General features: G+C 34.9%; 1 protein-coding gene across 3 annotated transcripts; it reads right to left on the bottom strand.

The window, feature by feature from the left end:
• Nucleotides 1-11,142: 11,142 nt before the first annotated feature.
• On the bottom strand, nt 11,143-13,679 carry LOC131027397 (homeobox-leucine zipper protein HOX15). 3 transcript variants are annotated; one of them, XM_057957440.2, is made up of 5 exons: nt 13,652-13,679; nt 12,788-13,563; nt 12,260-12,570; nt 12,071-12,153; nt 11,143-11,945 (listed from the first exon to the last, which is right to left on the bottom strand). In XM_057957440.2, the coding sequence occupies exons 2-5, from the start codon at nt 13,041-13,043 to the stop codon at nt 11,630-11,632; spliced, it is 966 nt and encodes a 321-aa protein (XP_057813423.2). In that variant the 5' UTR covers nt 13,044-13,563; nt 13,652-13,679; the 3' UTR covers nt 11,143-11,629. The 3 variants fall into 3 exon arrangements, with proteins under 3 accessions (XP_057813423.2, XP_057813422.2, XP_057813424.2); XM_057957439.2 differs by lacking the exon at nt 13,652-13,679 and having other exon boundaries at nt 12,788-13,564; XM_057957441.2 differs by lacking the exon at nt 13,652-13,679 and having other exon boundaries at nt 12,071-12,150; nt 12,788-13,564.
• Between the last annotated feature and the right edge of the window lie 406 nt (nt 13,680-14,085).

Genomic DNA, 14,085 nt, shown 5'->3' with positions numbered 1-14,085 from the left:
TTGTGCTACATTTGGCCGGGAAATTTAGTCAATCAGTAGAAACCTAATTAAATGGCAACCTCCTCCAATTGGCTTTGTCAAATTAAATTTTGATGGTTCATCTAGAGGAAATCCTGGTGATTCGGGAATTGGAGTTTGTATTAGAGATTGTAGTCACATAAATCTGTCCATTTTAATTAAATGAATATTTCGTATTTATTTGATTAAAAATCCACTAGCCATCAGTTAATTAAATAAATATTTAATTAATTCATCTCCAAACATTCTTCTATTAATTAAATAAATTATTCAATTTATTTTAATTAATTCATTAAATCAAATTCTATTCAATTAAATAAATAAAATCAATTTATTTAATTAAATTCTCTTTTCCTCTTTTAAATAAATTAAATAAAACATTTATTTAAATCATTATCCCCACCCCACTTGCATTTTCCTACAAATGCAACTTGCACACATTTATTGGAATAAATGAATTTTTATTTTTAATAAAATCCTATTTTCCCTCACCCACCAAATCCACTTGCAAAATCTAATCCCCTTCTAGATTCTTCTAACCCCTTCCTAATTAGTCTAATCCATCCCCTAAATATTGTCACATTCCTAAGCAAAGGGAAGTCACTTCTCAAAATCCTCAAAGTCTTTGATAACCATTAAAGGCTTCAAGTCTTCAACCACTAAATGGCTCAAAGTCTTTGATAACCATTGAAGGCTTCCAACTTTCAACCACTTAATCCCCAAAGTCTCCAATAACCATTAATGGTTAATTCAACCCTCCCACATGGTTAAAACATTTGTTTTGACTCAACCTCTACTCAACCCAAGGGTCTCATCAAGCCTTTAATGCTTTGACCATGATTATCTCTTAATCATTTGCACAAAGGTTTATCCTTGGATTAACTCTTAATTCAATGGGTAATCTTAATTTAGACTTGACCCTTAGCCTTTAGATAAACATGAGGTCTTCTCAGGCCTTTAATGCCTCCAACCTCTTCTCTCAACCCAATCCTGTGTTGACACTTGTCACTATTTTATTGGTGCAAATTGTGCACATGGATCCCCAACTTTCAAGCTTGACCCTTGATTAAACCCTTCAATCCTGGCCATCCATTGCTCCATTTTTCCTATAAATAGAGCCCATTCCTTCATAATCCAGATCCTGAAAACTTGTATGCATCTAAGCTATAGACATTTTAGAGAGCATTTTAGCATAAGCAATCTAACATCTTGTCTTTTTGGTTAAAATACATCATTTTAGCATTAGTATTAGCTTTTTATTTCACATTTAGAGCTATACTACAATCTCAATCCTCCATAAGCATCCATAGTGCAAAAAGCTGCTGAGAGCTACACTATTTTGGAACTTGGAGAGGAGAGGAACAAGGGAGAAGAAGCTAAGGCCATGCTAAGAGGCAGTTGGAGATGTCTCATGATCTTTGTTTACTTATTAGATATATTAGCATGTCTCTTTGTGTCTCTTTTGGAATGCCTTCATATGTTTAGTTTAGATTGACTAACACTAATGTTTTTGTGTGTTTTGTGTTCTTTGATCATAGACTAACCTTGTGCCATTTAGGAGGGCATCAGAGATCATTTAGGTTCTCTCTTGGCAGCTAAATCTTCTTCTATTCCTCCTAGCACAAACAACTTAGCGGAAGCTCTTGCCTTATTATATGGACTAACATTGGAAGAAAAAAAAAAGGTTCCCCAGGCTACATGTTGAAGGAGATTCTTCTATTATAGTGAAAGCTTGCATTTCCAGATGTTCATTTAACTGGAAAATTTCCTACATTTTAAAGCAAGCATGGTTGTTAGTAGATTCATTTGAGGAATGTTGCATTTCTCACATATTCAGGGAAGGTAATAGAGTAGCAGATGTATTAGAAAATTTGGGTTGTGATAAGCTGGAAGTGGACTTTGCATCTCCAAATTTCAAGGTGGAAAATTTTCATCTGGCAAGCATTATCAATGATGAAAGGAAAAATATTTAAATGATTGACACACTCACCCTATTATTCAAGATTTCGACAAAATGTATTAACTCTGGTTTTGTAAAGTGAGCAGTTAATGATGTTTCTACACTCGCATCAAGTTGATTTAAAGCTTGGCATGTTCGGCTTTATTATTTTGAGTTGATTGATTGTTCATCCTTCATCTTTGCTGGCAATTTGATGGCAGTCGAAATGGTGTATGTTGATTTCTCATTCAACTTCCATGTTGGCAGTACGATGGCAGATTATTCTATGAGCTTCCATGTTGGCAGTATGATGACGGCCTACCCTATGAGTCTCATGAGATCAAAGATATCTCTTTGTTTGATCTCACACATGCAACATCCTTTGCTACTCTACAAAATAATTTAAAAAACCAGTATCAAGCATGTTGCTCAAACTTGCTAATAATTTCACAACAGATGGAGATTCGAAATGATTTTGGCAGGGAATGTGATTATCAAGATAGCCATTGTTTTTATTGGGTGTCGATTCATAACTTGCTTATTCTTGCCTCTGTAGCCTGCCATGTTTTTTATGAATACTAAGAGGGGGGGTGAATTAGTATACCAAAAAATACTGAACTTAAACACTTAAACAGTTTAGCAGTAAATCGGTATACCAGTTTTACTAACAAACTGGTTAACACAAATGCAAACCAAATAGCAAATAAGGCATTCACCCACAGAAGCACAATCACCATAACACAAGAGATTTTGATGTGGAAACCCAAATGGGAAAAACCACGGTGAGATGAAACTCACAAGTAACTGTCTACAAAATAGTAACCAGACCGGTTAAGATCAGACCGGTTAAGGTCATACAACGTTCTTTACCAGAACAGAACCTGTTAGGAATCTCAATCTCTATTAGGAGATAAGTCTGATTAAAGACTACCTTGTGAGAGGATTTTAGATCCACAGTTGTGAACCACCTTGTTAGAGGATTTACAAAGGCTTTGCCAGGCCTACCCGGTTAAGGGTTACAGACTTGTCGAAGATGTGAGTAATCAACAAGTGAATGATCTAGCAAATAGCACAGTTAGCTTGATTAGATCCATGATAGCTCATTGCTAATGCATTTTAGCATTACTTCAGTCTTCAGTAAATCCACACTCTGTTACTGCACACAGACTTGATCTTCTCTTTTAAGATCGCACATACAGAAACTTCATTAACCACACAAAAACCCCTAACACACCCTAAAATCCTAGACATGATGTCCTTATAAAGGAATCTGATTTCATGTTGGTCCAATAGGATTACATTGCAAGTTCCTAGATTCAGTGCATCTGGACACATTTGGTAACACGACACAGAATCACCACCAAAGTGTCGGTGGATGATAACTCATCACAAAAATAATACCGGTTGGTAACTCATCACAGAGTAATACCGGTTCATACATTTACCTATTATCGGTTCACATATTTTACCAATTACCGGTTTGCCAAAATGAAGACTGGGAAAAATGATAACTGCCGCTTCAGTTCCTTTGTACCGCTTGAGATCCTCGAACCGCTTGAGGTCTTCATACCGCTTGGGATCGGTAGACACTTTCTGCAAAAACCAATAGCCTAAAGGCTATAACACATAATACCAGTTTGGAACAAATACTGGTTGAGCATAACTCATACATACAAAAAGTGATCTCAAAGCAAGTGTGTGTCCATCAATGACAATCACAACAACATCATCAAAAATGCCAACAGTTTTAATGCATTATGGATTGCTCTCTGCGAAACTACAGAATGCCCGTGATAGTTGTTGCTTGGGAGATGTCGTTTGAGGACCACATCGTCGAAGACCAGTTGGGTATCGTCTTCAACACCTCCTATCAACATTGCAAATGAACTATCCAGAGGATCATCGGTGAAGAAATATTCTATCCGCAGGAGAATGGGTTTCTTTTTCCTTCCTAATTGGTTTCTATTTTTCTTTCCAATATAGTAGACTTGTTGCAATCTTGGGTTCCCTTAAAGAACATCGTTCATAAAATGATTTGGGCATATTTTTTGAATGACAACCAACTTTTGGAAGCCATCTGCCAGTATGATTTGCGGAATGGCCAGGCAAAGTTGGTGGTCTATTTCCCAGGCAGCTTCTGCTCACCCATGAATAATTTCCCCCAATCTTTGATAGCATAAAGCGGTCACTCTCCCTGCAGAATGTAAGACCCTTCCAAATAGTTGCTCACAATGCTGGGAGAGGTTTAAATTCAGACTTAAAAAGCCGAATCTTCTCTAAATTGCATGCCATCCTAGCGATTTAAGGCCACAATCATGGGAAAACAGAGCCATCTGCTATCTCTCTGTTAGTGCTAGTTGGTAATGAAGCTTCTATGCAGGTTAACTCAATTTCTCCTCCTCTTCGGCTCTCGTTTTACCAAGTTAATGAAGTCCATTGTTTACCGATTGAAGACCTGATATCTTCCTTTGTTGCACTCAATGTTGGAGATGGATTTTTGTCGGGCTCGCAACCTATGAAGGAGTAACTTTTGATGTTCATACAGGTTTTGGGGCCAACTGGTTCAGCTAATAGGTTTTAGACTCTTCGGTTTTTTGATATCTTCCTTTGTTGCACTCAATGTTGGAGATGGATTTTTGTCGGGCTCGCAGCCTATGGAGGAGTAACTTTTGATGTTCATACAGGTTTTGGGGCCAACCAGTTTAAGCTAACATGTTTTAGACTCTTCAATTTTAATCCAACTAATATAGCAGAACCGGTAGTGGAGACATTTTGTAAACCAGTATTGTAGTACCGGTAATAGAGGCTTTCTTGTGAACCCATTAATAGGACAGCATACCGGTATTCAAGTTCTGGTATAACACAATCGGCAACGATGGCTTTTTCTTCAGTGGACCGGTATACACATCTGCTCACCGGTAACCAATCGTGGTAGCTCTACAGTGAACCGGCATACAGAATGGCATTCTGGTACTCAAGTTTATTGGTAACCGACAGTGGTGGCAGTTTTTTATGAGTGCATAAGGATTTTATCTAGATCCGCTAGACTCAATTTTGGCCTCTACGAGGAATGTACTATGGGCAGAATTCGTCTCTTTCTTAGGATCTTTGGGGGGTTTCTTCTTATAGCTCTGATTTCTCTTTGTTCATTGTAATTGAGCAAGGATATAGGGTTTTCTTCTTGGTTCTTTCCTTATTGAGCTCTTGAACCAATTATTTTAGTTATATATATATCGGTGGCTTGCCACTTTTGCCAAAAACAAAATAAAAATTATTTACTACAAAACATTAAAAAATATATATATTTTTTGTATTAGTATGAGGGGAACTATTATATAGTCCCATCTATTAAAACAATTAAAATATACAATAATATATTTAGTTCATGATTGTATATAAATTTGTGTTCATGAAGTGCTTCTGAAACATTTATATATACATAATGAATTATAGATTAGGTAGACCAACCTAAAATATCTTCGACTTATGTTCTTAGGCTTTTTACATGCTCCCTTATTATGCATCTTCTAAAATAATTTAGTGGAATTACTAAAATTTGCATTAGAAGAAATTAAATGCATTAGTATGTAAACACAATTCTTTCTAAAAGTGAAAATTATATTAAATAAATTATTCTCTCCTATTAAAGTACATTGTAGATATTTTATTTTATCAAATATGGGAACATCATCTTGAAGAAATGAAAAATTAAATTTCTCAATTTAAAGACTGAGATTAATGTTCAATAGTGTTCAAATGTGTAAATTATTTATATTTTTAAATTATCTATAACTATCACTAATTTTTGGTATCTTGTTTTGGTTTTTATGTGCACATATTTTTGTTAATTGTCATCATTATGTGAGTTTCTTTATTTTACAATTTAAAAATATAAAAAAATAAATACATTTTTTATATTTATACATAAAGCTTTTAATAAGATTGATTAATCTATTATATATCAAATTACTTTTTTATGAAATATTTTGTATTGAGCCAAATAAAAATCTGTATATGAAATCACTTTCAACACATCATTAAGACATATATTAAAAAAAATTGTGTGCTAATTTTTTTTAAGTTTGTTTATTTATTTTAAACATCCTACTTTAATTTTGTTATGTCAACAACCATTATGTAGTGCTTAAATGCTTTATTCAATAAATTTATCTCATCATTACTTATAAGTAACATTTATTTTCAAGTAGAACATTAAATTAATTGTACACACAATCTTGTGAGAATTATATTCTAAATTGCTATTACCTATCATTTAGTTTTTTGTTTTTGTTTATTGTGTAATGTAAACATTTTGATACATTATTATTCCATACTAAATAAAATGCGATTTGAATCATTTTGATTGATATATTTTACTATTCTCTACAAGGTGGTATAAGTTATATGTGCCATTTCTTTCACATGTGCATGAGAAAACATTGTGAATTAATTTCACAATGTGGGATGCCATTATAGCATGCTAGTGTCTTAATAGATTCTTCTTTTAATTTTAATCAGTGTGAACAAAAAAACTTGAATATGGAATTAAAAGAACATCGATAATAAATTAAGAGTTAGATTTGACTTTATTTTATTATGTTATTTGGGAGTATTATTTGTATATATTATGTTAATAATTAAAAAATATAACATTGATAATAAATTTATGCTAATTTTAGTTATGTTTTCTAGTTGGGAGCCTTCTTTAAATACAATACTTTATGTAAATCAAAAATTTATTTCATCTATTAATGAATGTATTTATGAACATAAAAAATAAGCTCTAATATGTTCTTGTAAGGCTTTCCCCTAACAAAAAATTGTGAATATCAACACGTTTAAATGGTTGTTTCATGAATTAAAGGAGGTTAGACTCAATTAGAGAGCCCTGGATAGTAAAATGGAGGCTATCCCTATTGGGAATTATTAAAGCAATCAGATGGATGTGGGACAGTGGATGGCGGAGGAGAAGAAGTCAGTGCTGGAATGCATTAAAAGTATAGGTGAAGGGGTTGATTAGATAAATAAAAGGTTTGAAGACCGCATCTCCAATGTTGAAGAGGGATACAATAAGCCCCAGGCTATGCTTAAGGCTATCATGTTTAACAACCACAAGATTGTGAAGGATATTGTTGACGTTATGGTTGTTATGGTGCATAGTTGGGAGCAGCAACAAAGGGATATTGTCACCATTGGAGATGAAACTGGTGTGACTCAAGTTGAAGAAGGACCTAGCAAAAGGACCCGTGGCAACTTGAAGAAGAAGGCAGTTGTTCAGAAGGTGGACTACAAACAAATAAAATTTGTTGTTGAAAATATAAGTGTCCTTTAGGCTGAGTTGGTTGAGACCCTCAAGAGCTTCATGTAATTGGGTATGTGTTTCTCTTGTCTGTTGTCTGTTGTCTCTGTTTTGTTGGTTTTGTGTTTTATTCTCTTTGTTGGTTTTTGTTGTCCGTCTGGGCTTTTGTTGTCTCTATGGCTGTCGTTTGTAATGTCTTTCTCTTGCAGCCTATTTTGTTTTGGATTTATATTAATCTTTGATTCTAATTCTCTTAGAATCTTTTTGTAAAGTTTTCAGGGCCCCTTCAAAACCTGTTTTTTGCTTTAATCCAAAACTTTTAACCAAAAGAAACTAGAATGTCATCCTCATGGATTATGGAAAACTCATGTATATTAAAAATTACTTTAATTATCCTGCAATATTAATTCAATTGCAAAAGGGATGTTAGAGAAAAGATTTAGTCTAATCATTTCATAAAAAAGGGAGGCAAACCCCAATTGACATAGGCTCGGCATATGTCATTACAAAACATGTTGTGTATTATTGGTCTCCAAATAATCTTTAAAAGGGAAAACATTCAAGATGACTTTTTGAAAGGGAATGCATATGACCATTTAAATTAAGAAAAAAATGAATGCATTTTTTTCTACTAAATAGTATAGCATTTTTGTGTACTAAATAGTATAAATTTCTTAGTTGTTTTGTATATGGTTTTGGATATGATGCAATATAAAATTCTAACTGACATGATGTTATTAAATTGTATATTTTTATCTATAAGTTATATAAAATAAATTATACTTTAATATATTTCACAAACACTATAAATTATAGCTTCTTTTTAGTCACATTTATAACTTAACAATGATACTTTATTTAAGAATATAACAATTGTTATGTTTGGCTAGTGTTTGGTTGGTTGTGGCTATTCTGTTTTTCTATTTATGTTGTTTTGCAGCCTTTTTGTTTTGGGATCTGGATGCCTGTAAGTCCAGAAGGTTTCGGGTCCTTTCTAAAATCTGTGGTTCGCTGCCAGGTGGTCTAGTCTATTTCTCAATGGCAACTCTTTGATTGTATGGGTTTTGGGGCCCCGTCAAAACTTGTTTTATCCTAATAAAAAACAATTGTTATGTTAATATTAAGACTATTTAATATTGTTTATATGTTGTTAATGGCTTGTTAACCTACTTCACCTGCCTTTGGGTTGTTTTGTTATAGGGTTAGCACCCTTGTTTTGTTGTTATTAATATAAAAAAAAAATTGGTATGGTAGAACTAAATTATACTTGTTTCATATAAATATAGTTCCAAAAAGTATGACTTCATGTAGCAGTGGAATATGCTTGGAGATAATACTATATCGATAGCTTGAAGAATTGTTCATATGTAAGTGAAATATTTGGAGTATTGATGGAAAAGGACTAATAGCATGACCACAATGTAAGGATAATAGGTATGCAAAGGTCATTGATATGTACTTAGCTTGTGGATTCAAAGATTACAATAAATAGTTTATAAAAACTATTCAAGTATTATGTTATTATTTCTATCAATTTATTAGGATAAAATAAATGTGAGGTTCATAGGTTGGATCAAATGTCCTAAAGTAAATTTATAACTAATTGTAATAGTAAATTTAGTATACCAATTTTGTTCGTGACATCTTAATGCACTTCCATGTTGACAAGTGGTAGTCTTATGCTAGGTTTATCTCATGACTTGATTACCATATATCCTTCATTATTACACCTCATTTTCACACCCACTTCCATACATTCATCCCCTATGTCAAGATTATTATTTCCTTGCCCAACTTGAATTTGCACCATGCAAGATCAATTATATGGTTCACGAGAATGAAATTCAAATTCAAATTCCAACTTTCCTACCCCTTGGTGTTAAATGTTGTCAACCAGCTTAATCGCACATTTTTGTGACATGTTGTCATGTCTTATTATTTAAAGACATTCACATGCAATTAATTCTTCAAAGGTGCCTCAATTTTTTAAATAGAAAAGAATCTCATCAACATTAGCAAATGACGTTTTTCAATTTTCTCAAGTCTATGATTTCGTAACCTGGGAGAACTTGACCCTAACAACCCAACAAATTCGTCTGAGTGTTTATCAATGCTACAACCATTACAAGCACATAAGACACTGATGGTAAAGACAATCAAAATTTGCCAACTAAGGCTTGCACATCAAAATTCAAATTCATGTCAATCAATGTTAAATGCACAATGCTTCGTATCAAATCTTCAGATTTTTTACGTCAATTTTAATTGAATACCAAGAATATATTCTAATTATAACTAATTAAATAATCATCATATCAGAGACATATTCTAATTAAAATGAATTAAATAGTCATCAATTCTAATTAAGTAGTCATCATACCAAGGACGATTTTTTTTTTTATTACTTATGCACACCAAAATTCATTATTAGATTATTTCTTACTCCACTTAAAGAGAGATCCATCCCACAATGCTCATAGAATCAAATCTCCAGATTTTGTTGCATCAATTCTAATTAAACTCAAATCTCAAGATTTTTTACACCAATTTTAATTAAATGCAAAGGACATATCCTAATTAAAACTAATTAAATAGTTGTCAATTCTAATTAAGTAGTCATCATAGCAAGGACATTCTAATTAAAATGAATTAACTATTCATCAATTTTAATTAAGTGGTCATCATACGAGGGACAGATTTTTTATTACTTAGACTTGCACATCAAAATTCAATATTAGATTTTTACCTACTCCACTTAAAAAGAGATCAAACCCACAATGTTCATAGTATCAGATCTCAAGATTTTGTTGCATCGATTCTAATTAAGCTTATTGTCATCATATCAAGAAAATAGAAATTTGCATAGATTCTAATTAAACTTAGTCATCATATCAAAAACAAAAGAATGTTATAAAAAATGATAAATCAATTCTACATAAATCAACTTTAATCCATCATCAATTCTAAATTTAAGAACTATCCTCATTTAGTCATACCATATTCATTACTCTTCATTTATTGGCCCAACTATTTACCTAACTAAAATTAATTTGTATCAATTTAAGTTTAATGATAGTATCTATTAAATTTACTTACTTTTACTTCCCTTTAAACTAATATTAGATATTAATTTACTTACTTTTACTTTCCCTTAAACTAATATTAGATATTAAGTTATAACTACCAGTGCTATTGATATTCAAAGAAATCTCAAATGTATGACTTTTATCATCTCAAATCAATTAACGAATGGTGGCCATGATTTCTTTCTCGGGTAAGCATGCAAGCCATATAATTGGAAACCCTAACAATAGACACCAATGAATGGCATGCCTTAATTTATATTTTTTCTAATGTTGTGACACAGAATAATGACTGTTTAACTGTTTTTTCATTGTTGAGGGCTTATTTGTCAAAGCATACGAATTACAATCCTTATTCAACTCATGATATTTTAAGAGGATATTTTTAGAAGATATGGCAAGAATAATACGCTACGCTTCCTCTGGAAGCTTTCTTTATTCATCTATTTGACCAATAAATTCAGGGGGGGAAATGGGTATATTTTTGAATGCCTTGGTTGAGAAGCAAAGGATTTGGAACAGAGAAATATTCAACGAATGTCAAAAATACATATATTTACAGTGAGTCATGGTATTCCTAGATTACATAGAACAAAGAATACACACATGTTGGTGAATAATCTCAACATAGAATCAAATCTTCCGTTAATGGAAATTTGACAAGCCAGAATTTCAAATCACAATCTTCCTTAAACACAAAATTATAATAAACAAAGAAATGAGAATAAACAAAGAAATGAGAAATTCAACCATGACGATAATACCCATCCAATCTTGACAGCAGAAAATGTTGTAACAGTTAATGAACAGAATAACAACTCGTCCTCAAAATATTATTCCACTTTGAAACGGGTAACAAAAAACCATGGATGAAGTACAGAAAACCAGTGTAAAGATCAGAAACCAGTGAGGAGGTCATCAAAACTCTCTAATGTTATTACTATAATTGGGTATTGTATTTCCTCCAGCTTCAAAATTTATGTACAGAGAGCACTAGCAAGAACAATAATGAATGGAGATGAGGAGATTTTGACAATATACAGACAGACAAATCTCCTCCTGCACGGAGAGATCGACCCGAAATACGGCGTAGAGATTGTTAGTCAATCACTTTCTCTTTGCGTTTCCTTTGTATTCAATGGATGGATATGTATTGTATATATTGCTATTTGCTGTGTGTGTGGGGGAAGGGTAGGGGGCAAGAAAGGACATCACAGATCTGAGCAAAAAGAAGCGCTGTGAAGAGATGAGGGAAATTGATAAATGAAAGGGAAAGCTGAAAGCTGAAAGCTAACATGCCGCCGACTGTTGAGCAAACTGAGAAAGCTGGGGTTTTGAGAAGGGAAGGGTGGCGCTTCTATTAATGTTGTCCATGGAGGCAACGCGCTCACAGGAAGGGCACATGGTGAGCGTGGCTGCTGGAAGCGACATATAATAGTCACGGCCACCTGCTCCTCCTCCTCCTCCTCCGATTACACATGGCGGAGCAGCCTTTAATGCCCTCAGCTCCTGCAACTCCTTTTGAAGTCTTCTGTTTTCTTCCGTTAGGTTTTCGCAGCATCGCTTCAGAAGTTCGCAGTCGACTTCTGTCTGCTTTAGCTTTGTCCTGGAAAAAAAAACAGACGAGAAATATTAGCATAAAAGGCCTGTTTTTAGGTTTTTAACCCTCGGCGAGTTTCGAACCTGTGACCTGTTCTGTAAATAAATGAAGAAAGGAAAATAACGGCATACCGAGCTCTTCTGTTCTGGAACCAGACTTCGACTTGCCGCGGTCGTAAATTCAACTGCTTTGCCAGCGCGTTCTTCTGCTTCTGCTAGGATTCGGATAAAGAAACGGATCAGGCTCCAGAAAACGAAAACCTTTACGGACGTTTCGAAACCTCAATTAAATATTCTAGGGTTTAAAGCAATCCAAGTTACCGGGTTCAGAGTGCTGTGTTCTCTGAAGCTCTCTTCCAGCAGAGCGGACTGCTCCTTGGAAAGCCTGAGCTTTTTCCTCGTAGAGCCGATTTCTTCCTCATCGCTGGTCCTGGAGCTCACGTCGCAGTTTCGATCCCTCTCGAGCTCGAATTCAAAGGACGGCTTTTCCCGCTCCCGTTTTACAGGCAAAGGGCCGCCGCTCTCCATAACGCGCAAAGCCTCCGAGCGGAAGGCCGATGATGCGTCAGGCGCCCGATTCATGTCTATCCCGCGTGCAGGATTCGCCTCCGCAATCGTCACCTCTTCTCGGCCTGCAAAAACACCAAACCCTATCAGACCACAACCTACAGGAAAAGCACCAAAAGATAACATTTTTACAATCAAAACAGTCATTCTACTCACAGCTATGGACAGAAAAAGGAAAAAATATTACATTTTGAGGATCAAACCAGGCATACGACTCACAGCCATGGACAAGAACAGCAAAAAGATGACATTTTTAGGATCGAACCAGGCATATTTACTCACAGCTATGAGGCAACAACCAGGGAAATGGTGGAGACGTGGGCGAACCCTGAGGAGCAGCAACGCGCGCAAGGGGGCGCAAAGGCAGAAGCTCCAGCTGCAAAGGCAAGCCTTTTTTAGGCGATTCAAGCTCGTCTTCCTGCCTGGAAGGCATGGCAATGGATAGCCCGACGCTCAGCGCCAACCCTGCGTCCTCCGCCGACATGGACATCGACCTCAGCCGCTCCAAACCCCGTTGCTCCTTGTTCGTCTCCTCCATGCCAAAAAAGAACCTAACACTCCCAAAAATGCTTCTTACCTAAACTTCACAAGAAGCAAACTGTGCCAAAACTGCTTCTTTTCACCTAAACTTCACAAGAACAAATTTCCTTTCCTGTCTGGTGTTGCAGAGCAGCGACGAATGCGAGAAAGAAGGAAGGCAGGAAGGCTTCAAATATTTGACATCCGTGAAAGCTTGCGTTGCGACGTCAGGGATGATGAAATTAGATACGTTCTGGATATGGTCACAGTCAAAATCTCTCACAGTCAAGGCAAGAACAAGAAGATGAACAAGATTGAAGAAGACTGAAGAAGATTGAAGAGGCAAAGTTAGGCAGGCAGACTACGGAAAAAACCTGTTGTTGTTTGACGCAAAGAACACAAGGGGTTTGCTTGCCTCTATATGGTGCGGGGGGGGCGCTGTAGCTGCACGCGCGCGTGATGAGATGAGTAATACAAATGCTAGTCTTACTGCTATGCCAGCGGCGGATCGGATATATACATAATGAGTATACCACCACCTAAATAAACAAGAAAGGGAATTTATTATTAGTATATATAATGAGTATACCACCACCTATAAGGGAATTTATTATTAGTAAGGCTTACTGTGAATGATTAGCGCACTGAAGGGGGTTGGACCAATGTAATTAAGTCAGAACAGGTGGTGGAACAGCAATGATGGAAGTACGATCTTGACCATTAATAACCACAATAATAATTATTGAAACCACCCAATATTTGATAGCTCATTAAGTCTGATGATAAAATTCCATGTGAGTGGCGTGCAAGACCCGCTACTTTTTTTTCCTATTTAATTTTTTATTTATTCATTTTAATTTTCCGCCGCTGCCCTTTTTCTTTCCCCGCCATCCATTGCAATAACAACATGGAAATGGCTACCTACGCAAGATCCAAGCTCCTCATCATGATTGCATGAAACATTATCATTTATATTCTTAGATTGCAACAAAACATTATAATATAATGTATGGATATGGTAAGATATGGTATTTTTTTAAATTTTTTTTTAGGGTTTCTCG

This window comes from Cryptomeria japonica, chromosome 1 (assembly GCF_030272615.1).
Source record: "Cryptomeria japonica chromosome 1, Sugi_1.0, whole genome shotgun sequence".
Lineage (NCBI taxonomy): Eukaryota > Viridiplantae > Streptophyta > Pinopsida > Cupressales > Cupressaceae > Cryptomeria > Cryptomeria japonica.
The sequence above is the reverse complement of the archived record's forward strand: the minus strand, read 5'-3'. Positions and strand labels throughout refer to the sequence as shown.